At 46.9% G+C, this 27363-nt stretch overlaps 1 protein-coding gene across 1 annotated transcript; it reads left to right on the forward strand.

The window, feature by feature from the left end:
- Window positions 1-9069: 9069 nt before the first annotated feature.
- LOC122923699 (MORN repeat-containing protein 3-like) lies at window positions 9070-25792 on the forward strand. The gene is made up of 5 exons (XM_044274549.1): window positions 9070-9214; window positions 16966-17123; window positions 17386-17545; window positions 17877-18061; window positions 25763-25792. Exons 1-5 carry the CDS (start codon window positions 9070-9072, stop codon window positions 25790-25792), a joined length of 678 nt encoding a protein of 225 aa, XP_044130484.1.
- The last annotated feature ends 1571 nt before the right edge of the window (window positions 25793-27363 follow it).

Consider the following 27363-nt stretch of genomic DNA (forward strand, 5'->3'; position numbering starts at 1 on the left):
ACAAAGAGAGGCCAGAGCTGAGCCACGCTGAAGCAAGCAAGCAAGCAACCAGATCGGGACCCAGACTGCATCTGCCTGCATGTGCTGGACACCGAACTGTGAGTGCAACTGAGCTAGGACATAGTGGAATAGGATTTAGTTTAGTGCACCGTAGAGGTGCACCCCGGGTAGCGGGGACAGATAGGACTACCTAGAAGAGAGTAGCCTGCTATTGTCTGTACTTATGTTTGTGATTCATTTGTGTTCTTTATGCAAATTTCCATTATCTTTATTGTGAATTCTCAAGCTGTTCATATTGTAAATCTGCTTCTCCGGCAGTTAGAGTTCTCTTTTAATAAAGCCGGTTTCTACTTCAGCCTCCTTGTCTGCTGCACTGTACTTGAGTCCTGCTCTACGGTCTCTTCCTCTGCTGACCGTTACAGGGGGGTCTGTACACTAAGATGGGGGGGTCTGTACGCTGAGATGGGGACAGCTGTGTGTATGCAGTGGGGGGGGGACTGAAAGCTGAGACGTGGGGGGGTCTGTACGCTGAGATGTGGGGGGTCTGTACACTAAGATGTGGGGGGGACTGTACAGAGATGTGGAGGGACTGTACGCTGAGATGTGGGGGGGACTGTACACAGATGTGGGGGGACTGTACGCTGAGCTGTGGGGGGACTGTATGCTGAGACGTGGGGGCACTGTACACTGATGTGGGGGGACTGCATGCTGAGATGTGGGGGGACAGTACGCTGAGATGGGGAGGTCTGTACGCTGAGACTTGGGGGAGTCTGTATGCTGAGACGTGAGGCAGGGTCTGTACACTGAGATGTGGAGGGTCTTTACGCTGAGATGGGGACAGCTGTGTGTATGCAGTGGGGGGGACTGTACACTGAGATGTGGGGGGGTTTGTACGCTGAGACGAGGGGGGTCTGTACGCTGAGACGGGGAGTCGACTGTACGCTGAGACATGGGGATCTGTACTTTGAGAAGTGGGGGGGTCTGTACACTGATGTGGGGGAGACTGTACGCTGAGATGTGGGAGGACTGTACTCTGACACGTGGGGGGGACTGTATGCTGAGACATGGGGGGGTCTGTACGCTGAGACGTGGTGGAGGTCTGTATCTTCATCCCTTCAAAAATATACACAACTCTGATCCGGCTTTCATGCAGGATACAGCCAGCAGAGTTCATCCAGGGTACGGCTTGCACAGTCCACTGTCAAAATCAGGAAAGCAACAATAGAGATGAACCTTGAAGGCAACAAGGAAGACACCGGGTGATCGGAGAGGTATAACAGGGAGCGGAAGGGAAGATGGTTCGACATACAATCAGGGAAGGACACAAGGCAGAGGCTGTTTAAACCTTAATCCAGGAGCCAACAGAGAACTGGGAGCGAAGAAGCGGAGGAGTCAGGGGGAACAGCCGGGAACTGAGACAGAGACCTCCACGGAACACCCTGTGAAGACAGGTAATAACGAGACGGCAGCATGGGAGACATGTAGGACGTTCAAAGAAAGAACCAGGCGTATAGACGGCTCACGCACGTGAAGGGTTTAGCAGCATGTGAATCTCTCGGATCGGTCGGAGCAGAGCATATCTTTCACAGAATGGTGAAGTGGATCGAGAGGCGGGAGGAGCAACGTAGTGTGTCTATGTCATCGCATCATCAAACTTGGTTTTTAAAGGGTTTCTACCACATTGTTTTGACAAATTTAGCTGTCAGACACTAGCGATCCGCTAGTGTCTGCTCTACCAAACAATGCTATTAGAATATCTTTTTGTGCAGCCGTTTCCATAAAAAACGAACTTTTATTGATATGCTAATGAGCCTCTAGGTGCTATGGGGGCGTCTTTTCAGCACCTAGAGGCTCGGTCTACTTTCACAAAATGCCGCCCAGCTCCTCTGGAATGCGATCCTACCTCTGAGTCAGCGGACGAATTCTCGCGCCTGCGCCGTGCGCGTCTGTCTTCGGCACAGGCGCAGTGAATGTCTGACCACTGCCTGCACAGACATCTCTGTCATCGGCGCAGGCGCAGTGGAGATGTCTGACACAGACATCTCCACTGCGCCTGGGCCGATAACCGAGATGTCTGTGCAGGCAGCTGTCAGACATGCACGGCGCAGGCGTGAGAATTCGTCCGCTGACTCAGAGGTAGGATCGCATTCCAGAGGAGATGGGCGGGCTGGAGGGACGCGATGGGCGGCATTTTGTGGGCTCACTAGCATAACAATAAAAGTTTTTTTTTTAATGGAAACGGCTGCACAAAAAGCTATTCTAATAGCATTGTTTGGTAGAGCAGACACTAGCGGATCGCTAGTGTCTGACAGCTAAATTTGTCAAAACTATGTGGTAGAAACCCTTTAACATTTGGATTGCAGGCTGTGGGTCTGCTGAATGACTTTCTGGATGACAAGATCCTACACCGCATGGTGACTTCCCTCCTCCACACCTGCAGAGAGCGCTATTTTGGGGTCAGAAGGGACAGGTTGCCAGATATCAGAATTCTCCAATCATCTATTCATACCCAGGGCTGTATCTATAACAAGGGGACATCCTCTATATCTAGAGGAAAGAAGGTTTCTACATCATAGAAAAGGATTCTTTACTGTAACAGCAGTGAGACTATGGAGCTCTCTGCCAGAGGAGGATGTGATGGCGAACTCACAAAAAGAACTTCAAAAATGCAGCACCATGTGTTGTTCGCATCCATGGTTCCGTTCTGCGGCTCAGCGGAAAGGTAGAGCATGTTCTATTCCCTCCTTTCCAGAGCCAAACCTTTTTATGTTTCTGTTCACATAGCCTTATGAGGGCGTGTTTTTATTTTTCTGCCAATTATCATCTTTTCTGTGGGTAGAGTTGATGTTTTTATTGGTACAATTTTTGGGTACATATGATATTTTAATCAGTCAATATTACACTTTTTTAGGCAAATTGACCAAACAATGATTGTTTTGGCACAGTTTTTGATTTATTTATTACAGCATTCACCTTAATGGGTAGATCATGTAATATTTTTATAGAGCAGGTTGCTACGGATGCAGCAATACCTAATTTGTCTATTTTTTATGTTTATTTTTCAAGCATTTTTGAAAGAAAAACAATCATGATTTTGTGTCTCTATTTTCTGAAAGGGGCTCATTTTTGTGGCATGAGGTCACAGTTTGATTAGCACTACATTGGGTACATATGACTTTTTGATCACTTGGTATTACACTCTTTGTGATGTAAGGCTCATTTGGCACAGTTTTTATTTATTAACTTTTTAACGGTGTTCACCTGACGGGGTAGATCATGGGATATTTTTATACAGCAGGTTGTTACAGATGCGGTGATACCTAGATTCAAATTTTTTTTATATTTATTTTGGTTTTACACAATAAAAGCATTTTTGAAAAAACAAAATCATGTTTCTGTGCTTCCATTTTCTTAAACCATATTTTTTATATTTTGCTGGCGATTGTTTTATGTAGGGGCTCATTTTTTCCTGAATTAGTATGCTTTCGGGGTACACATGATTTTATCTTTTTTGTATTGTGTTCACTTCACGGGGTGGACCATGTGATTTTTTTATAGACCCGGTCTGTTTTGTTTAGTTTTTTTCTATTTTTTACAATTTTATATGTCTTTTTTAATAGAAAAGGGGCATTTTATTTTATTTTTTTCTTGAAACTTAAATAATTTTTTTATTGTTAAAAGACACGTTTATTTCACTTTTTTATTTTTGTCCCTGAGGTAAGAATTCCAAATTCTCAACCTAAGCCATTCCATTAAACCTCCAGACCCTCAATCAGACCCCCATCAGACTTCCAGACCACCATCAGACTTCCAGACTCCCAATGAGACCTCCAGACCCCCCATATCAGACCTCAGATCAGACTTAAAAATAAATAAAGTAACTTACCTCTCCTCCTCCGCTGCCACTCTCCAGGTCCGGCGGTTTCCCGACTCTCTTCTCAGGGCCCTCCTGTAGCGTCAGGTCAGAGTGCACTCTGTATGTCCTGACACTGCCGGCAACTAGGACACAGCAGCGCAAGCCCTGAGAAGAGCAAGCAGAAGGAGGGGGTAAAAACTGTACAGCGCTTCAATCACCTGCCTCCTGCATACTAGTGAGCGCTTCCATTATGGAAGTGCTCACTATTATTCCCTTATAATATGCACTGTGCAGCGGACTACTGGTGACATGGGCCAGGGGTCTCTTCTACAGGTGTTATGTGAGGTTTTTAAAGTTTTTTTCATGACTCCAGTTGCATTTCAGCAACGGGGAACTAGGTCCCCCTATGTAGAAGTGGTATAAGAGTTGCCTATGGTGTCCCTTGAGGTGCGGCTTTGCACTTATCCGAAACCCCAAGCATGGTCGCCGCAGCAGAGATAATAGGGTGAATAGTTGAGGGATTTGCAGAATGAATTGAGTCCAGACTTTTATTGGAGTTAAAACAGCTTTACTTGAATAAACATGCACCAGAGAACAATCTTCCAACTTAATCTTGGTTATCAGCAGATTTTGGCATAAGTTCCGACAGGCAAACACATTCAGCTCTGCTACATCTGTATTCTTTCAGCTCTGCTATGCTGGCTGGATTAAATAGGAACTTTTCCTCTCTACTTTCTGCTGTAGGCAGAGATCCCTGGGCGCCGCTCTACTAGTCCAGATAGTTAGCTTACAGTGTTCGGATCCATGAAAGGTCCTCTTTAAGGCTGCACGCTAGGCCTTAGGATCCAAATAACCTTGGCGCAACACAAGGTTCTCAAACATATACACATTAGGAGGACGAAGCAAAGCACTCCAATCTCTCCAAACACAAAATAGCAGCGGGTCACCCTTGACGGTCTTAGATCTGCTTGTGATGTAACCACTTGGTTCCCCCTGTGTCGCACTAGACCTAAGCTTTGCTCTGAAAGAGAATACACAAAGGGCAATAGCTGTAAATTCAAAAGGTTAGTGCAAATTAAAGTGCACCAAACCTTAACCCTAAGTGCAACCAAAGTTCTTTGCAATCCATTGTAATTATTTGTAATCCAAATGAGGTAATAACGGTATTTGTAATCCACATAAGGCACAAAGTCATTTGTAATCCACATGGGTAAGAAAGTAGCAGCACAGGTCATGAGAATCATTTGCAAAGGGCTCCCCAAATAACCTGAAAAGAGGGGAAAAATAAAGGAAAATGGGCGCAATCCATGCGCAACTGGGATAAGAATGCTGATGATGGGGGGAGTCCTAACTGAGCATGATCATCCAGGTGAGGGCACAACCAGGGCTAAAATCAAGAAACACATTAAAAAAAAACAAGCCAACAGGCCCTCACCCTTCAGATGCTGTCCATGGAGTGGCTCCCGAAGTCAGTAGTCCTTTCAATTGGACATGTAGAGAAGGTCCAGCTCTTTAGAGGAGGGACTTGATGTCCTCATCGCTGCTGGAGCTGCTGCTAAGCTGGATGAGAGGTTTATCCTGCCTCTGGTAGCTCATTCTTACTTCAACAGTGGTTCTTTGGCGACACCTACTGTCACTTCTTGGTAAGGTGGTGGTGCTCTTTATAGCTGCCATGACCTTCTGCTTAATTGGAGCGGATGCTCTAGCCAGAGCATGATCATTCAGAACCTCCGCCTGCAATGGGACCAGTAGCTGGACCTCATCTCACTATGACCTGATGGATAGCTCCAGCTGTACACCTTTCACAAATTGTGGACGAGATTGCCAGGGCAGGTTGGTAGGTTACTAGAGTCGGGCTATAAACCAGGGTGGATGGTGATCCCCTTCCTATCCACTGGTAAATGGTTGGAGGTTCGGGCAGTCCAGGTATTAGGAGCTCTGGTTCTGGTGTTTCCCGGTACCCCAGCATGTCACTCTCCTTTTCTTGCAAATGACCAGGATGTCACCAGGCAGCTGGGTCCTACTGCCAGGGCTCTGGAGCGGACACTGGGACCATTGGCTTCATTAACAGGCTTACCCCAGTGGCGAAGAGGCCTTTAGGGGACAGCATAGGGGTGTACTCCACCTGCTCTCTCTTATATAAGTTATGGCGGGCCTGTGGCAGGTACGGCCTCTTGACTGAACGGCAGATTACGAAAAGCTCCATTCCCCAACGGTCATCCTGGATAAACCCCTCGGTCGATGTTAAACCACAACACGGTTCCGGTCATCCTCTCCCGCAGTGGTTCATGGGGTAGAGGTCGATCCAATACTCTGAGGACCCAGTCCTTGACGGCCTTCCGGTAATCCCAGGCACTGGTGGCATGGGCCATAATTTTCAGAGGAACCATCAAATTAAAAGCATCGCCATCCACTTTTCGCTGGGCGGTGGAGTGGTGTCTCCGGCCACCTTCTCCGCGCCAGCAGGTGAGGGGACTTCAGGCTTCTCTGTCCCAGCTCCCCGAACAAGTTGCTGGAGACGAATCTCCTCTATAGCTCTATAGCTCCCTTTAAGTTGAAGAAGTCTCCTCCGCTGAGTATCTCCTCCTAAGTAGGCTTTGGGGTAGCCTCCTTCTGGTGTTGCTCCGTCACCATCTTGCAATCTTTTGCGCAGGCTAAAACTGGAGAGAAAGGAGGAGCTGGAAGGGAGGAGCTTTCACTTCCTCTATGCATACAGTAACATCGCTCACGGTGGGCAGGGCTAGAGTTTCCCACTTTAGCTGGAACTCCTGCTCCGTTTGGTCATGAAGAAGCTGCGCCATTACATGCTGGGGTACACATTCTATGTTTCTATTACATGTAAAAATGGCTGATTAACTCTTCGGGGCCGGCGCGCAGCTTTTTGCGCAGGTCACTCTGCAGTAAACGTGTCAAAGTCATTTTTAAAGATATACTTGTAAATAAACTGTACAGTGTAGGCACACAGATTGGCACTGTCCGAATCCTGTTTGTGAGTGTGACACCAAAATTGATGCAATCGACTACTGGTGGCATGGGCCAGGGGTCTCTTCTACAGGTGTTATGTGAGTTTTTAGCGTTTTTGTCATGGCGCCAGTTGCATTTCAGCAACGAGGGACTAAGACCCCCTATGTAGAAGGTGAAAGTGGAACCCAGTTGTAGGAATGCCAGAGTGGTGTAAGGGTTGCCTATGGTGTCACTTTAGGTGTAGATTTGCACTTTTCATGGTGCACCTTAATATCCAGAACCCCAAGCGTGGTCGTCCATGGCAGGGATAATAGTTGAGGGATTTGCAGAATGAATTGAGTCCAGACGTTTATTGGAGTTGAAACAACTTTACTTGAATAAACTTGCATCAGAGAACAATCTTCCAACTTTTTCTTATCAGCAGATTCTGGCATAAGTTCCGGCAGGCAAACATATTCAGCTCTGCTACATCTGCACTCTTTCAGCTCTGATATGCTGGCTGGATTAAATAGGAACTTTTCCTCTCTACTTTCTGCTGTAGGCTGCAACTTAGCTTTCTGTAGTCTGATTCTGTCTTTGTCTGGATCTGTATCTTTGTATTTATCTCTGTCTTTATTCAGGGAATCTTTCTTCCTGACTCTGGTGGCACTCAGCTTAGGCCTCTGGACCAAGCAGAGAGGGGCTGCTGGCTGGCACACAGCCTTCCTCTTACAGGGGGCACTCTAAACTGAACTACTGCAGGCTAGTCCAACAGAGGCGAGGGCCTGCTGCTTCCCCAAAAGGGTGGTAAGCTAGACTGACTCTCAGTAACTAAAACTCCTCCCTCTCTAGAGAGGACCAGAATGGATAGACAAGTTCCACTCTAGAAAAACTAGCTCTGCCAAGATTGCCATCTGCTGGTGAACCAGGCACATTGCACTTTAACATAACATTTTCATAGAATCTCAATACACATTATGCAGGACATGGTAATAAATGCATATGATGAAACAGGATCAACCATAAGATAAAAAAAGGTGGTAATGCCCCCTAGTGGGGTGTTGCACACTGCATCTTATAAAGTTAAATATTTAGCGCCATTGGCAAGGGAGGCCCCCTGGGCTCTCTTGGCTTATGGGCCCGGTCGCAACCGCGACTGCTGCGACCGCTATAGCTACGGCAGTGGTCTGATCCCTGCTTCAATGCAGTAGAATACATCTCTATTGTACTGCATTGACTATCAGTGTATTACACAGTGTTGGTCACCGATGCTGCTGATGAAGACACCATGTGTGGGGCAGGGGAAGGACCGCAGGATAAGAATGCCCATCCTGGAGCGCCAAGTGCCTGCAGTTTAGGGCAAGTATTCTCATCCTAGTTCCTTAAGGTGTGAAAGGGATTCTGTCACCTCGTTTTAGCCTATAGAGATGCGGACATGCACGGCTAGATCGCCGCTAGCATGTCCGCAATATACCTGTCCCATAGCGCTGTGTCCTTTTATTGTGTTTAAAAAATGATTTTAGAGATATGTAAATTGCACGCCATGCAAGTAGAACCTCATGTGTATAACACAACACAAGTTGCGGTATCCTCTGGGGATAATGCCATATAGTCACCACTTACATACCTTAATAAGAATTCATTAGACATTAGCATGTGCTTACTTCATGACACAGTATTGGGACCTGCATGACACAAACCATGATGGCCACGGGAAGTGACGCAAGACACTTTAGACATGAATTTAAATAATAAGTGACTGAAATACAAATAAATTAATAATAAAAATAATTCTGAAAATTGTCAAAACTAGAGTAGACCAAACCTTCTGAGATTCGCAATTATGACTAATTTGGCAGATTTTTCAAAAAACTGTCTTTGTTTCCCATAGCAACCAATCACAATGCAGCTTTCATTTTTCAGGAACACTATGAGGAATGAAAGCAGTGCTGTGATTGGCCAAGACATTTTCTTTTGAACAGTTTCCTCCTCTGTGTCCATAGAGACAAGCTATGACATCACAAGTATAACGTGTAATGTCACTGGTTCTGGTTCCAAATGCTCCGGTTTAGCAGAAAGCTGTTAGTTCTCTGCTTACTGAGCGCGTGCACACTGCTGACATTTACTGTCCGTGTGACTGTGGAGATTGGATTTTTTTCTTAGGTAAGATAATTTCATATAACAATATAATTATAGTAATGTATACAGTGTGTATATAGCAGTGGACTGTATAGACAGATGTTGTGTTTGTGACCCCAGGACCTGCTGACATGCCGCTACTAAAGACCATCAGGAGCGCCGAACCCCCATGGAGGGTCTGGGATAGAAAAGCCCAGAAATCAGGCCTGAGAAGCACCGTGTACAGCGTCAATGGAGACGAGTACACCGGAGAATGGATGAATAACCTGAGGCATGGTAAGACTGGAAATACACATCACTGTATAGCGGACAGACGGATACAGGCGAATGTCATCTCTTAAAGGAGAACTCCCCATTGGGTTGTACTAGGAAAGGTACCTGGTGCTGACCAAGTATGAAGTGTTGGTCTATCTGTCTATTTTATTTTTAACTTCCTAAATACCTAAAGGCTAAACTGGTGGGAGATGGAGACATAAGACGGAGCCTGGTGATAAACAACATGGGCGGTTTTATTGCCAGGTGCACAGACATGAAGATTTCTACCGGATCCAACTCTGAAGCAGACAACATACAACTGTCCATGCGAGATACATGTAGAGTCCAGATTTATGCCGCCACCTGCAATGATTGGCCTTGGGCCTTAATTATCGTCATTGCAAATGACAGCTTCACTGTAAACTGTAATGTCAAAAGGATCCCACTCAAGTCAGGAAGATCCACTGGCCGATGCCTCCCCTCTTCAAGAATTAGGACTGAAAACTTTAATATGACCCCAAAAAAGTATAAGATGTAATGGGGATGATTTATCTAAACTGGTGCAAAAGAGAAATGAGGCAGTTGCCCATAGCAACCAATCAGATTAGGACTTTTATTTTTGAAAAGGAAAGTAGAAATCTGATTGGTTGCTATAGGCAACCTCTGACCTGAGCCTTCTCATCTAGCATTATCTAGTAATGTGCAAAAAATATAAAAAATAAAATCTGTCAAATTAGAAGCATTAGATAATGGAGATTGGTACGGTCTCCATTATCTAAAGCTTTGATTATTACTAAATTTTAGGTCATTCAACCCGCGGTCAGTCCATATTAAACACATGTGAAACAGGTATAATAGAGCAATAGAAAAGGCCCCCACTAAAGTCAGGAAGATCCGCGGGCAGGAGCCTTCCCTCTTCAAGATTTATGGCTGGAAACTTTACAGGGATTCTGTCACCAGGATTATCCCTATAGATCCAATTACATGTTATTGGAGGTTTTCTACAGCATGTCAGAAATATGGAATTATGTAAATTATGACTGCTGTAGCTTTGCAGAAAAAATAGGTCCACATCCATCCCCAAAAAATGCAGATCAGATATGAACAGAAACTACAGCCGTGTGCATGAGCCCTGCATTAGTTACTTGCCCTGTGTCTGGCTGTTCAGGGAACTCATGAGTCCCAAGACTGATGATGGCTACTATGTCAGGGGCTGCTTCCAGACTGCAGCTGTTTTGGACACCAGGCTCCCGCAGGTCGCAGCTGCTGCGGTGTGTTCCTCACTCCCACATTCCTCATGGGTTGTCCCACTGCCTACAGGCCACGCCCCTTACTCTCTACATCGCTGACTGCTCTCCCCCATCATGTCTCCCCAATGCTGTAGCATCTTGCACTGAGAGGGACTGACTCAGGACCAATGGGGCGGCTTTGATTTGTTCTGCTGTTGGTCCCTTATTCAGATACTTACCTGTATCTGTTCCAGCACTTCCAAGTGCAGTTCACAGGAAGGTCCTTTAAAAGCATACTTGCCAACTTTCCAAAAACACATGGAAGGTTCCTGAAACTTTAACCATATGGCAGAGCATCATCAGTTTTAGCCCTGGCATCCAAATTACATTGAGAGGATAGAGCAATGGACCAGAGGGGGCAGAGCGCTCCATGGCAGAGGGTGCTGTTACGTTTTGGGGGCCTTATTTTGGTGACAAGTGATGTGCCCTAATTAAGGGCCTAATAAATGGTGTGTGTCAATGCCTGGAAAATTTTAAACAATGCGCTGTGTGTGCCATGCCCGTCTATCTCCCGAATCCCTAACTTCAGATGTTACAAAACATATTAGAATAGCCATGGAATCATTCCCACTCCTCACACAGACTTTGTACATGTCATGGTCTTACCTTCTTGCTGTTCTCCTTCGTTTGACATGTGCTGGCGGCCATCTTGGTTTCTGGGTTTCTTGTAGCCTCCCACCCTGCGGCTTCTCCTTCCCACTGGGAGGAGCTGGATGCCTAGCTCATATATATAGGAGGTCTGTGGCTTCAGTTCCTTGCTTGGTCCTCCTGTGTGCACATGCTTCTAAGACTGCTGCTGCTTCTGGTTTCTGATCCTGGCTTCGTCTGACTACCCTGCTGGTTCCTGATCCTGGCTTCGTCTGACTACCCTGCTGGTTCCTGATCCTGGCTTCGTCTGACTACCCTGCTGGTTCCTGATCAAGGCTTCGTCTGACTACCCTTCTGGTTCCTGACCTCTGGCCTCGCAAGACCCTGCTTCGGTTTAGCCATCCGTTTGGACTTTTGCTTACAGCTTGATTTGCAATAAAGCCTTCTTATTTCCACCTATCTCTTGTTGTACGTCTGGTTCATGGTTCCATGACATTAGGACCAAGCCATGAATTCTGACGGTACAGGGCCATCCTCGCTACCTACGCTGGTTGCCAGACTTGATCAGCAGGATCACCTGTTGGGTCGGTTCGCTGTGGCGTTGCAAACCCTGCTTGAACGCACGGCTCATTTCGCTCCCGTTGCCGATGGGTCGGTTGTCGCTCCTGGGCCCGCTCCTACTGCCGCTCCGGTTGTTGCGCCAGAGTCTACCCCGACACCTGTTGCTGCGCCTGCGGTGTTTCGGGGTATGACCGGTTCTGCCCCCCTTCCACAGCGCTTTGGGGGAGAGCCAACTCAGTGCCGAGGTTTCCTTATCCAGGTGGGCATTTATTTCGAGTTGCTGCCACATGCCTTTCCTACTGAGAGATCAAAGGTGGGCTTCTTGATCTCGCTGCTCTCGGACAAGGCCTTGGCCTGGGCCAGCCCTTTATGGGAGAACAACAATCCGGTGGTTGCCGAGTTTTCCGGTTTTGTTGCTTCTCTTCGGAAGGTATTCGATGTGCCGGCTCGTGCTGCCTCTGCTGCGAAGCTCCTTATGTCCATCAGACAGGGTTCACGATCCGTAGCTGAATACACCATTGAGTTTCGTACCCTGGCAGCAGAGGTGGGCTGGAATAATGAGGCTCTGGTCGCTGCTTTCTCTCATGGACTCTCGGATGCCTTGAAGGATGAGGTTGCAGCTAAGGACCTACCAGTGGAGCTCGAGTCTCTTATTTCTTTCCTGATTTTGATTGACACCAGACTCAGGGAGAGACCTTCCTTTAAGGAGAGCCTGCGGAGGCCTTCTAACAGATTGGCGCCTACGTTTGCTGTCCCACCCGTGCCTCCCTCTCCTCCCACGCCTCCTGGGGATGACTTGTCTGGGGGTGAACCCATGCAGCTGGGGTTTGCTCGCCTGTCCGAGGGGGAGAGGGTACTCTGGAGACGCGAGGGCCGATGCATGTACTGTGGTCTCGGTGGGCATTTTCGGTTGGCATGCCCGAACCGTCCGGGAAACGCTCGCACCTGAGATCCTGTCGGGGGCAGATCTTGGGTGGAGTCTCCTCGTCCCCGATTTCCCGTGTTGACAAACCACTGATCACTGTTGTCCTCTCCTGGGTCGGGGGCTCGGTGACGACCCAGGCGTTGGTGGACTCTGGTGCTGGTGGTTTGTTCATTGATAGTGTGTTCGCTGCCGCCAATTCCATTCCTCTGCAGCCTCGAGGTTCCCCACTGGCTCTTGAGGCGATAGACGGCAGACCCCTTCTGCCGCCACACGTGACTCAGGAGACCCTTCCAGTGGGGATAGCCATTGGTGCCGTTCACAGAGAGTCGGTCTGTCTCCAGGTTATTTCGTCTCCACACTACTCGGTGGTCTTGGGGTACCCCTGGCTCCAGAAGCATAATCCGACTTTCGATTGGAGATCGGCGGAGATCCTCTCGTGGTCACCACAGTGTGTAGCTAGTTGCATCCATGGGCCTGTCAAGTTGCTGTGTACTTCCTCGGACTCTCTGTTGCCTCCTGAATACGAGGAGTACCGGGATGTATTCGATAAGGTGCGCGCGGTTGCCCTACCTCCGCACCGCCCATACGATTGTGCCATAGAGTTACAATCTGGTGCCGTTCCTCCTCGTGGCAAAGTCTATCCACTGTCGGTAGCGGAGAATGAGGCCATGGAGGAGTACGTGAGGGAGGCGCTTTCACGCGGACACATTCGCAAATCCTCGTCCCCGGCAGGGGCTGGATTTTTCTTTGTGAAAAAGAAGGGCGGTGAGTTGAGGCCTTGCATCGATTACAGGGGTCTCAATCGCATCACGATCAAGAACGCTTACCCGATACCCTTGATTTCCGAGCTGTTCGATCGCCTCAAAGGGGCCACGGTCTTTACCAAACTCGACCTGAGGGCGGCATATAACCTGGTAAGGATCAAGGCGGGCGATGAGTGGAAGACCGCGTTTAACACCAGGACCGGTCATTATGAATCCTTGGTTATGCCCTTTGGGTTGTGCAATGCGCCCGCAGTCTTCCAGGAATTCATCAACAATGTTTTCCGTGACCTGTTGCAGCAGTGTGTGGTGGTCTATTTGGATGACATCTTGGTATATTCTGAATCCATGGAGGCCCACATTCTGGATGTCAGACGAGTGTTGCAACGGTTACGAGAGAACAAGCTGTTCGGTAAGCTTGAGAAATGCGAATTTCACAGATCCCAGGTAACCTTCTTAGGTTACATCATTTCCGCTGAGGGGTTCTCCATGGATCCTGAGAAGGTTTCGGCTGTCTTACAGTGGCCCCAGCCCAGTGGTCTTCGTGCCCTGCAGCGCTTTTTGGGCTTCACCAATTATTATCGGAAGTTCATCAGGGACTTTTCAATGCTAGCCAAGCCTCTCACGGATCTGACCAGGAAGGGCAGTAATCCCCAGGTCTGGCCGCTCGAGGCCATCCGAGCTTTTGAGGCTCTAAAGTCCGCCTTTGTGTCGGCTCCGATTCTGTCGCATCCCAACCCTGGGTTGCCCTTTGTCCTCGAGGTGGACGCGTCTGAGACGGGAGTAGGCGCCCTCCTGTCTCAGCGTAGAACACCAGAGGGTCCTCTGCTTCCTTGTGGGTTTTACTCCCGGAAACTGTCTTCCGCGGAGTGCAACTATCAGATTGGTGACAGGGAGTTATTGGCCATCGTGCAGGCCCTTAAAGAATGGAGGCACTTGCTCGAGGGTTCAGTGGTTCCGGTTCTCATCCTGACGGACCACAAGAATCTGACCTACCTCTCTGAGGCCAAGAGATTGACACCACGTCAGGCCAGATGGGCTCTGTTCTTGTCACGTTTTAATTACGTGGTCTCCTATCTACCCGGTTCCAAGAACTTCAGAGCGGATGCCTTATCACGGCAGTACTCCGAGCTGTCCGGGGAGGAGACGATTCCGACTTCGGTCATACCTCCGAATCAGATCCTGGCCGCCATTCGCACCAGCCTGACCTCTCCCCTGGGTGAGCAGATTTTGGCGGCTCAATCTGGTGCTCCCTCTGGGAGACCCAACGGCAGATGTTTTGTGCCTGAGGAGTTGCGCACTCGGTTGTTGTGAACCTACCATAACTCCAAGGCCGCGGGGCATCCTGGAAAGAATCAGCTGTCCTGGGCTGTTTCACGTCTGTTCTGGTGGCCTTCTCTACGTTCCGACATCGCCGCATATGTAGCGGCATGCTCCGTTTGTGCCCAGAGTAAGTCCCCTCGGCACCTTCCGTTGGGCCTTTTGCAACCCATAGCCACCGGGGAGCGCCCATGGTCACACCTGGGGATGGATTTCATTGTGGACCTCCCTGCATCCCGAGGCCATACGGTCATTCTCATGATTGTGGATCGGTTTTCCAAAATGTGCCACTGTGTTCCTCTCAAGAAGTTACCCTCTGCACAAGAGTTGGCCACGATTTTTGCCAGGGAGGTCTTCCGGTTGCACGGTTTGCCCAAGGAGATTGTGTCGGATCGGGGGAGTCAGTTTGTGTCCAGGTTCTGGCGCGCCTTTTGCTCCCAGTTGGGGATTCATCTCTCTTTCTCCTCGGCCTACCACCCTCAGTCCAATGGGGCCGCAGAACGATCCAATCAGGCCTTGGAGCAATTCCTTCGTTGCTATGTCTCCGATCACCAAGACAATTGGGTTGACCTCCTGCCTTGGGCTGAGTTTGCCAGGAACACGGCGGTGAACTCTTCCTCTGGGACGTCTCCCTTCATGGCCAATTATGGGTTCCAACCTGCCGTGTTACCGGAGGTATTCTCTCCCCAGGATATTCCGGCTGTGGAGGATCACCTTTCCGTCCTACGTGCTTCTTGGGTACAGATCCAGAGGTCCCTTGAGGTCTCTGCGCGGCGCCAGAGACTCCAGGCTGATCGCAGACGAGCGCCCGCTCCTTCCTACCAGGTCGGAGACCGTGTATGGTTGTCCACCCGCAACCTCAACCTTCGAGTGCCCACTCCCAAGCTGGCGCCTCGCTTTGTTGGTCCCTTCCGAGTGCTTCGCAGGGTAAACCCGGTAGCCTATGCCCTTGCGCTTCCTCCTGGCATGCGGATCTCCAACGTGTTTCATGTCTCCCTGTTGAAGCCACTGGTGTGCAATCGTTTCACTTCCTCGGTTCCTCGGCCTCGTCCGGTCCAAGTTGGCAATCGTGAGGAGTATGAGGTGAGCAATATCCTGGACTCACGCCTGGTCCGCGGTCGGGTGCAGTTTTTGGTCCATTGGCGTGGTTATGGTCCAGAGGAGCGTTCCTGGGTTCCCTCCGCAGATGTCCATGCTCCTGCCTTGCTCCGAGCCTTCCACGCACGCTTCCCTCAGAAACCGTTCTTTACTCCGTGGAGGAGGGGCCCTTGAGGGGGAGGTACTGTCATGGTCTTACCTTCTTGCTGTTCTCCTTCGTTTGACATGTGCTGGCGGCCATCTTGGTTTCTGGGTTTCTTGTAGCCTCCCACCCTGCGGCTTCTCCTTCCCACTGGGAGGAGCTGGATGCCTAGCTCATATATATAGGAGGTCTGTGGCTTCAGTTCCTTGCTTGGTCCTCCTGTGTGCACATGCTTCTAAGACTGCTGCTGCTTCTGGTTTCTGATCCTGGCTTCGTCTGACTACCCTGCTGGTTCCTGATCCTGGCTTCGTCTGACTACCCTGCTGGTTCCTGATCCTGGCTTCGTCTGACTACCCTGCTGGTTCCTGATCCAGGCTTCGTCTGACTACCCTTCTGGTTCCTGACCTCTGGCCTCGCAAGACCCTGCTTCGGTTTAGCCATCCGTTTGGACTTTTGCTTACAGCTTGATTTGCAATAAAGCCTTCTTATTTCCACCTATCTCTTGTTGTACGTCTGGTTCATGGTTCCATGACAGTACAGCAGCTGATAGAAGTTACAGATCTTGTGATTTTCAGGTTGGAGGTTGGTCTCCATGGTCGGTCACGCTGCTCTTCAATGTTTTGTAATGATGTTGCAGATAAGTCTAGGTTCACGGTCAATCTGTGCTCACCGAGGTCTGTTGGAAGCCGTTGGCATCTGTCATGTACCAACGGCAAAATGTAAAACCTAGCCCTAACATCATATCATACAAGGGTGTAACTGGTGTCTCTGGGTCTGCTGGACTTAAGAATTTTTTCTGCACTATGATTTCTTGGTACATATCATCTGCTCTGATTGTATTCTTAGAACTGTGTGGTTAGGTTCACACTGAGGTTTTGGAGCAGGTTTTGAGGTACATTTTCCTGCTGGTTTTTCAGCCAAAGGCAGAAGTGGATTTGAAACGAGTTGTAAATATAAAGGAAGGATTTAGACTTCTCCTTCCTGATGGATCCACTTCTGGCTTTGGATGAAAAACCTGCAGGAAAATCTGCCTCAAAACCTCCATCCAAGAACTCAGTGTGAACATATCCTAACACACTGTATTTCAGGCAAAGGCTCTTATCTGTACAAGAAGGCCAACGCCATCTACCAGGGAGACTGGAAAAATGGAAAGAGAAACGGATACGGGACGTATGCCGTGAAAGCGCCCAGCACTGGAACGTACATTCGAGTTTATGCTGGCAACTGGGTGAATGACAAAAAACATGTAAGTTCTTTTCTTTTTTGTCCAGAAGAAATGAGAAGACAATAGAGTCTTGTAATTCATTGTCTCTGTAGCTGTAGCCTGATGTCCTCCTGACAAGGCCCGACCAGAGTCCAGTCCAGTAGGACCTTAGGCTATAGTTCACATTAAGCTATAAAGTATTAAAGACCCCAGGGTACAAGACTTGAATAGGACAAGGATGCTTCTAAATCTATATCATGTAAACCTCTGCTAAATGTAAATTGTGGTTTGTGTCTCTTTGCAGGGATATGGGACTTACTACTATTCAGATGTTGAATACTATGAAGGCGGCTGGGATTGCGGCAAAAGGAGCGGATGGGGCAGGATGATATACGCCAATGGTGACATCTTTGATGGAGAATGGCACAATGACAAGTACTGTGGACAAGGGATACTTTTTTTAGGTACTTCATGGTACTTTTAGGTTCCTTCCTTCTTGTCAAGAGAAAAATCCAGTAATGACCTGAGAACATATGATCAGGAGTTCAGAATATTGAATCATAGAGCTATCACACAAGGGGAACATGGAAATAGACAGAACTATAGGGTACTTACCTGTTATAGTCAGTGACAGTCTTCATGGCTGAATTTAGTGATGATCAGTACAGTCCTGTTTCGCATCATCCATCTGATCCTAGGTGTATATGTAGATAAGATATGGTCCCGCATTGTCCCCGTAATATCTTTATGCTGTGGTCTCTATGTCTATGTGGATCCCTTTGTGCCTATTAACAGCAAACAAGAATCGTTATGAAGGATCCTGGAAAGATGGGAGAAAGCATGGAGCTGGGATATTCTACTACCTGGACAAGGGCAGAATCTATGATGGATATTGGGTGAAAGATATCCCCAAGTGTGGGACTATGGAGGACATTGGCTGCACAGAAGCTCCTAACACCGAGAAGCTTCTTATTCCTGAGGTAACACATTTACCATACAGTAGATAGTGCCTTGAGAGTGTATTCATACCCCATGAACCTTTCCACATGTTTTGATGTTACACCCACAATGTATTTTATTGGGATTTTATGTGATAGACCAACACAAAGTAGCAAGTATGTGTGAAGTGAACAGAAAATGACACATGGTTTTGTGGTGTGGGGTGCATTTGTATTCAGCCCCCTAATACTTTTGTAGAATCACTTTTTGCTGCAATTACCGCTGCAAGTCTTTTGGGGTACATTTAGAGGCTGAAATGTGTTGCCCATTCCTCTTTGCAAAATATGTCAAGCTCAATCAGATTGGATGGAGAGCGTCGCTGAACAGCAAATTTCAAGTCTTACCACAGATTCTCAATGTAACCTAAGTTGGAAACCGAGTACAACTACAACTACTACTTGGGGGTCCCAGAGCAATATAGACTGCTTTAAAGGGGTTTTCTGACACTGATGACCTATCCTACTCCAGATACCCCCATGGGTCAGCTGTTTGAGAAGGCACTGGTGCTCCTGTGAGTGACATGACCTTCTCACAGCTTACCTTAGGTCAGTGAAGTCACGTTAATCGGCCACGTGACCTAGGTGGAGCTTAGTCCCATTCAAGTGATTGGGACTGAACTGCGATACCAATCACAGCCGCTATACAATGTACAGCACTGTGCTTGGTAAGCTGTGAGCAGCACCGATGCCTTCTCAAACAGCTGTTGGACCTGAGCATTCTGAGCATAGGTCATCAGTTAGAAAGTGTCTAAACACCCTACTATGTTTGTATTATTTTTTATTTTATTTTTTTAAGGTGAAAGTGGCTGATCCCAAAAAAATCTGTGAAGAAGCTAGAAGAGTGCTTCTCCAAAAGAGAAAATGAACAATACTTTGGCTCAAAACCATGGCATGCTGTTGGCTCACTGTTACCACCTTAAGTGAAGCCACAGACATGCTACTAACATCGTCTTACCTGAACCCATGATCGTTCTGTAGAGTCAATATCAATGGCTCATCTGTATATAGTTTATTTAAAAGAAGAAAAAAAATGAAAAATTTTAAATATTTGTTAAAAAAAAAAAGGACATCACTTTAACTTAAATCACTGGCTGCTATTGGGCTGCTGATTACACCTAAAGTGAAGCCATAGACATGCTGCCATAATATAAACATCTTACCTGAAGCCATGATTGTTCTGTAGAGTCAATATCAATGGCTCATCTGTATATAGTTTATTTAAAAAAAAATAGAAAATGGAAAAAACATCTAAAAAAAGGACACCACTTTGGCTTCCATCACTGGCTGCTATTGGACCACTTTTAACACCTATAGTGAAGCCATCAACATTCTATTAGTTTAACATCATCTTACATGAAGCCATGATTGTCCTGTAGAGTCCATAGCAATGGCTCATCTGTTTATAGTTTATTTTAAAAAAGAAAAAAAGAAAAATGGAAAATATTTCTTTGGAAAAAAAAAAGACACCACTTTGGGTTAAAACACTGGCATACTATTAGACCGCTGTTAACACCTTTGGTGAAGCCATCGACATGCTATTGCCTATTAGTTTAACATCATCTTACCAGAAGCCATGATTGTTTTGTAGAGTCAATATCAACGGCTCATTTGAATATAGTTTATTTACGGTAAAAGAAAGTGGAAAAAAGTGAAAAATATTTCTTTGGAAAAAAACAAAAAAACACTTTGGCTTAAAAAAACGGACATGCTATTGAACCACTGTTACCACCTGAAGTGAAACCAGAGACATGCTGTTGGGTTAACACCATCTTACCGAGGCCATTAGTGTTCTTTAGAGTCAATATAAACGGCTCATCTTTATAAAGTTTATTTGAAAATTTGTAAATTTTCTATAAAAGAAAACATTGCGGCTCAAATCACAGACTTGCTATTGGACCACTGAAACCATCCTAAGTGAAGACAGAGACAAGCTTATTATTAACCACATTTAAACTGAAGTCATGATTGCCCAGTGGATATCATCTCCGGCTCTTCTACTATACACACACTATAAGAAGAAATACCAGCACAACATCAATGACCCTAAGCCATGGACATGAGACAAGCTCCTGTGATCACCGTGCTGAGTCTAGGAACATCTGATGCCACGAATCTGCTACTGCACTAACACCTACAAGTTTCAGAAGTCATTTGCTTGAAATACTTTTAACAACAGAAATAAAGAAGTAAAAACTTCCATGTCCTTGTGTACAAAGTTTTCTATACTGACTGTTACTTATGGGCCATGACATACCAACTTGGTTTTCAACATTTGGATTCGAAGCTGTGGGTCTGCTGAGTGACTTGTACTTTCTGGATGACCAGATCCCACACCGCATGGTGACTTCCCTCATCCACACCTGCAGAAAGCGCTATTTTGGGGTCAGGAGGGACAGGTTGCCAGATTTCTCCTATCATCTATTCATACCCAGGGCTGTATCTATAACATGGGGACATCCTATACACCTAGAGGAAAGGAGGTTTCTACAACATAGAAGAGGATTCTTTACTGTAACAGCAGTGAGACTATGGAGCTCTCGGCCAGAGGAGGTTGTGATGGCGAACTCACAAAAAGAGCTTCAAAGATGCAGCACCGTGTGCTGTTCGCATCCATGGTTCAGTTCCGTGGCTCATTCAGATGTGTTGATGCCTAGTTTTTTTTTATTGTTTATTTATTTTGATTTTGAGGAAAGGGGGGCGACTTGAACTTTTATATTTTTTTTTAAGTAACCCTAGGTGACTATCACTGGCGATCATTAGATTGCCAATTGTGTTCTGTGATGGGTATACAGGTCCTTCTCGAAAAATTAGCATATTGTGATAAAGTTCATTATTTTCTGTAATGTACTGATAAACATTAGACTTTCATATATTTTAGATTCATTACACACCAACTGAAGTAGTTCAAGCCTTTTATTGTTTTAATATTGATCATTTTGGCATACAGCTCATGAAAACCCAAATTTCCTATCTAAAAAAATTAGCATATTTCATCCGACCAATAAAAGAAAAGTGTTTTTAATACAAAAAAAGTCAACCTTCAAATAATTATGTTCAGTTATGCACTCAATACTTCGTCGGGAATCCTTTAGCAGAAATGACTGCTTCAATGCGGCGTGGCATGGAGGCAATCAGCCTGTGGCACTGCTGAGGTGTTATGGAGGCCCAGGATGCTTCGATAGCGGCCTTAAGCTCATCCAGAGTGTTGGGTCTTGCGTCTCTCAACTTTCTCTTCCCAATATCCCACAGATTCTCTATGGGGTTCAGGTCAGGAGAGTTGGCAGGCCAATTGAGCCCAGTAATACCATGGTCAGTAAACCATTTACCAGTGGTTTTGGCACTGTGAGTAGGTGCCAGGTCGTGCTGAAAAATGAAATCTTCATCTCCATAAAGCTTTTCAGCAGATGGAAGCATGAAGTGCTCCAAAATCTCCTGATAGCTAGCTGCATTGACCCTGCCCTTGATAAAACACAGTGGACCAACACCAGCAGCTGACATGGCCCCCAGACCATCACTGACTGTGGGGACTTGACACTGGACTTCAGGCATTTTGGCATTTCCCTCTTCCCAGTCTTCCTCCAGACTCTGGCACCTTGATTTCCGAATGACATGCAAAATTTGCTTTCATCCGAAAAAAGTACTTTGGACCACTGAGCAACAGTCCAGTCCTGCTTCTCTGTAGCCCAGGTCAGGCGCTTCTGCCGCTGTTTCTGGTTCAAAAGTGTCTTCACCTGGGGAATGCGGCACCTGTAGCCCATTTCCTGCACACGCCTGTACACGGTGGCTCTGGATGTTTCTACTCCAGACTCAGTCCACTGCTTCCGCAGGTCCCCCAAGGTCTGGAATCGGTCCTTCTCCACAATCTTCCTCAGGGTCCGGTCACCTCTTCTCGTTGTGCAGCGTTTTCTGCCACACTTTTTCCTTCCCACAGACTTCCCACTGAGGGGCCTTGATACAGCACTCTGGGAACAGCCTATTCGTTCAGAAATTTCTTTCTGTGTCTTACCCTCTTGCTTGAGGGTGTCAATGATGGCCTTCTGGACAGCAGTCAGGTCGGCAGTCTTACCCATGATTGCGGTTTTGAGTAATGAACCAGGCTGGGAGTTTTTAAAAGCCTCAGGAATCTTTTGCAGGTGTTTAGAGTTAATTAGTTGATTCAGATGATTAGGTTAATAGCTCGTTTAGAGAACCTTTTCATGATATGCTAATTTTTTGAGATAGGAATTTTGGGTTTTCATGAGCTGTATGCCAAAATCATCAATATTAAAACAATAAAAGGCTTGAACTACTTCAGTTGGTGTGTAATGAATCTAAAATATATGAAAGTCTAATGTTTATCAGTACATTACAGAAAATAATGAACTTTATCACAATATGCAAATTTTTTGAAAAGGACCTGTATATCCATCACTGAACACACCATTAACTGTATTCCAATACAGTACTGCCACCTGCTGGCCTGTATTAGAATATTCCAGTGATGGGTATCAGACTGCTGGAGGCTCCAAGCCATCACTGGTATACTACAGCTTCTCTGTTCTCAGCTGCACCTGCATTGCTCAGATGCCATGGTCACAATAGACTGCGGCATCTAAGGGGTTAAAACAGCAGAAACCCATAGGGTAAGGTGCCCACTACACGTGCGAGCATCTTTAATGTGAAGTCTTCAGACGTACATGTACAGCAGAGGTTGCGAAGGAGTTAAATGTCTCTAAACACACACACATGTAGTCTGGTAGAAATACATTAAATTACAACTAATAGGAGTTTACAGTGCCATAGGGGTTAACTAGATCTACAACTAGTTTAGGCTCCATGCACACAACCATATTTCTGGACGTGCGGAAGGTGAAAATGCAAGTATCCATGTTTTACGGGCAGCAAAAAGGAGACGGTCGTGTGCATGAGGCCTTACGGGCAGAGGGATCAAGTACAAACTGCACGGCCGTGTGCGCTATTTTTTTTTATGTCACTATTTGAAGGATTCTTTTCACATACCCTTAAGGGCTGTTTCACACGAGCGAGTCCATTGCGGGAAACACGCTCCGTGTGTGAGTGTGATCCTCCGCTCTGGACTTGCAGGAGCGCACAGCATTATAATGATTTATATGTTATGTGTCTCTGCTTGACCTTATTTCTACAGAATCCTACTGACAGCTTTAGGTCACTATGATTCTGTGGAAAAAAGCCCATGCAGAGACACATAACATTATAAATCATGATAATGCCGTGCGCGCCTGCAAGTCCAGAGCCCACACGGAGCGTGATTCCCGCAATGGACTCGCTCATGTGAAACAGCCCTTTAGAATTTTTCCTCCCTTAGATTGTCCAGGATTTTTATAATGATGAGCTGTCCCCAGTGTAGGCCATTGATATCAGATCAGCAGGGGGCCAGCACCCCACACTGCCCCAATTAGCTGTTCAGGATTAGCACAGCCATGGGAAATAGGCGCCCAAACCACACAGCTCTGTCCATGGTGTAGTGAATGGAGCTGGTTAATGCAGTGCTCTTCTTATCTACTTCAATGGCAGCAGCGCAGTGACCAGTCTACTACACGATGGATAGAGCTGTGTATTTCTGGTGCTGGAGGCGCTGCCGAACAGCTGATCAGGGAGATTGCTGAGGACAGTCATCAATAGAAAAATCCAGGAAAACCCCTCGCTACATCCCCATATCTTTGTGCTACTGTGTAGGACGTCCAGGAAACAGATTACCAGTAATCTGTTTTCCATTAGTCCATGACGGCACCTGTGAGAGATCATCCTCCATCTGGACAAGAAACAGGGACTTCCAAGATGTATACACAATGAAACCCCAACAGATAAACTTTTGAGAAATCTGGGATAGGCTAGAGCTGGTGAACCTATGGTATGGGTGTCAGAGGCGGCACTCGGAGCCCTCTCTGTGGGCACCCGCACCGTGGAAAAAGTCTATGGTGTACCAATATGCTTTAGACCAAGGATGCTGAACCTGCGGCCCTCCAGCTGTTGCAAACCTACAAACTCCCATCATGCTCTGCTTTAGGCTGATAGCTGTAGGCTTTCCGGGCATGCTGGGAGTTGTAGTTTTGCAACAGCTGGAGGGCCGCAGGTTGAACATCCCTGATTTAGACTTTTCCTGCCATTCATCAGCGCAGGGTGCACTATGAACAGCACAGGCAGTGCACTGAATGTAGGCAGGATATTACAGCTCAATGATAAAGTACATGGAAGATATACTGGACTGGACTGTAGTATTCAGGTTAGATTGCCGTATTGGCACTTTGTGATAAATAAATGGGTTGCTGTTTAGGCACCCGGTCTGTAAAAGGTTCGCCATCACTGGGCTGGAGTGTACAGTGTTTAAATCACATGGAGAAGCTGTAACTCTGACAGAGGGGTTTAACATTGAAGAACCTTTAATAAACATTGTAACCCTCAAGTGTTCACAAAGAATACAATCTAAGAGGGCGCTTAAGGCAGAAACTTGAACTTTTAGGGTACTGGGCCTAAGATTATTGTTATTTAAGCCCTTCCTGCAAAAAAATAAAAAAAAATCATGGATGAGAGGAATGTTTGGAGGGAGAGAAATATCTACTTCTGTGTTTGCAAATCTGAGAAAAGCCTGCTAGCCTAAAGGGTGGCAATAACCTGGGCAGAATGACCTCTAGGATCTTAAGAATCTCCTCTCAATATCCAAGCCATCAGATGCAGCTTTTCTACCTTTGGACGGATAAGAGGACCCCTATATAATCAATCTTTCATCTCTAGCAGAACCCAGGGGTCTGACAGGGACAGCATCCTCAACCAGAACCCTCTTAGTCATTATGGGGCAATGAGAATCCCCCCGCCTTTTCCTTTCTCAGTTTCTGGATAACTCTAGGCAGGAGGCATATTGGAGGGAAGGCATAACACAGACCCTCTCCCAAGATTGAGATCTAGTCCCATCTGGGTTTCATGGAGAAGAACTTTTTGCACTTTCTGTTCTCTGAGGTAGCAAAGAGATCTAGTAGGGAGTCTCCCACAGACCCTTTATCCAATTTATCATGATTTAAGCACTAGTCCGCCTGCTGATTGTGCGACGGCTTAGGAAGTCTGCACAAATATTCTCTGACCCACTTTAGATGGACCTCTGACAGTCAGAGGCAGACCCCCTCTACCACATTCAGGATTCCTAGGGTAATGGTCATGAGAGCCAGAGATCTTGTCCGTCCGCCCCCCCCCCCTCCGTCTATTAACAAAAGCTACTGCTGTTACATTGTAAAAAATCTTTACACGTCTTTCTGAAATCTGAGATAGACTGACTCAGTGCACACAATATTGCTCTTAGTTCCCTTGCACTACCAGGCTGCAGCAGAAGGGTAGAATGAGGAGACTTCCCAGACATCATCCGTGGGCAAGAGAGGAACTCCGGACTAAACAGCAGCTCCTAGTGAAGACCAGTAACCTCCACATCAGCCAACCCAAGACAGGAGTTCCTACAGTCCCATTAAACTCTGTCCTATAGACAGGAAACTTGGGAGGAGGATCCTTTTCAACGATCTTGGACGTTCCTGCTTCCTGTCCGGTTGGGGGATGGTTTCTCACCGGTGCTGTCATGGGGCATAATGGAAAAGTAGAATTTACTTACACAATTCCTCTTTCCTGTTGTCCACACAGCAGCACATAATTAGCCTCTCAATAATGTTTTTTGTTTCTATTTAGTTGGTGTGGTCTAAGGAAGAGTGGAGCTAAGGTCCTTTTATAGGACTGGTTTGTCTACGTAGCCCATCAAGTTACCCACCGAAAGCATGTGGCAACTTGTCCTACACAAAAATATGGAAAGGCTGGGCATAAAAGCTTCCCGGGTTGGCGGTTATAAATTGTGTGGCATACCGATTTGTTTCTGCCACAACTAAGTCTAAGAGCTCCGCAGTCAAGAACAGCTCAAAAAATCCCAGGGCCGAACCGATCTGAGCTGTCTCAACCCGAACTCCAGACTGGGCGGTGAAAGGGGGAACTACAGGTGCGGCTGAAGTTGGGGACTGCCAATCAGGGTTTGCCAGCACCTCAGGGATTCTAGGGGCTTTACGGGCCCGTCTTTGCGGTGGCTGCGACGGGGTAACTACTGCATGTGCCACCGTACCAGCTTCAACTGCCCTTCTGGTGCTCGCTACTTCACCATGTTGTACGGCAGTGCTGGTACTAGGTCCAGGAAGGGCTGTGCTGCTGGTGTATGCCTCACCACGTAATCCGACAGCGCCAGCCCCACTCTGCTGCTCTTGAAGCAAGTCCTGCGCAACCTGTGGTCTAGCGACACAGGGCCGGGTCCGCCTGGTGCTATCACGTACCTCAGCCTCCTCGTCCGAACTTTGGGTCAGAGAGCCACTTCTTTCTACAGGTTCATATTCTGACCCGCTAGATTCATCAGATGAGGGTTCCCATTCCTCATCCGACTTGGTCAGAAGCCTGTAGGCCTCTTCAGAAGAATACCCCCTGTTTGACATTTGGGCAACTAAATTTAGGGGTATTCCCTGAGACTACCCAAGAAAAAAAGCAAGCCTGTCTTACAAATGGGAGGCTAGCGAAGTACCGGAGGCCGCTGCGGTTGATAACAAATATCAAAACAGTTTTTTTTATCGCCGCAGCGCGTGTAAAGTGAATGTGCAGTGATAAAAAAAAAAAAACATTTTGTCACTGCGGTGGGGCGGGCATGGGTGAACGCACATGTGGGCGACCGATCAGGCCTGATCAGGCAAACACTGCGTTTTGGGTGGAGGGCGAACTAAAGTGACACTAGTACTATTATACATCTGACCGTGATCAGTTTTGATCACTTCCAGATACTATAAAAGTACAAATGCTGATTAGCGATACGCTAATCAGCAAATAAGGAACTGCGGTGCGGTGGGCTGGGCGCTAACTGATCCCTAAACTACCTAACCAAGGGGCCTAAACTATCCCTAAAACCTAACAGTCAATACCAGTGAAAAAAAAAAGTGACAGTTTACACTGATCACTTTTTTTCTTTCACTAGTGATTGACGGGCGATCAAAGGGGTGATCAAAGGGTTAATTGGGGTGCAGGGGGTGATCTGGGGCTAAAGTGAAGTGTTGGTGCTACTCACTGTGAAGCCTGCTCCTCTGCTGGATCCAACCGACGAAAAGGACCAGCAGAGGAGCAGGGCAGCCATATAACAGATCATATTTACTAATATGATCTGTTATCTGGCTTCTGATTCGATTTTTTAAAAATCAGCAACCTGCCAGCGACGATCATTGGCTGGCAGGTTGCTGACGAAATACTCCTTTAACTTTTGCCGGCCC

This window comes from Bufo gargarizans, unplaced genomic scaffold (genome assembly GCF_014858855.1).
Source record: "Bufo gargarizans isolate SCDJY-AF-19 unplaced genomic scaffold, ASM1485885v1 original_scaffold_1817_pilon, whole genome shotgun sequence".
NCBI lineage: Eukaryota > Metazoa > Chordata > Amphibia > Anura > Bufonidae > Bufo > Bufo gargarizans.

Bases quoted from the DNA above. Each gene is read 5' to 3' on its own strand.
- LOC122923699 (XM_044274549.1), top strand. From the start codon at position 9,070: ATGCCGCTACTAAAGACCATCAGGAGCGCCGAACCCCCATGGAGGGTC. The intron at 17,546-17,876 runs GTACTTCATGGT...GCCTATTAACAG, and splicing joins ACAAGGGATACTTTTTTTAG to CAAACAAGAATCGTTATGAA. The intron at 18,062-25,762 runs GTAACACATTTA...GTTTCTATTTAG, and splicing joins AGAAGCTTCTTATTCCTGAG to TTGGTGTGGTCTAAGGAAGA.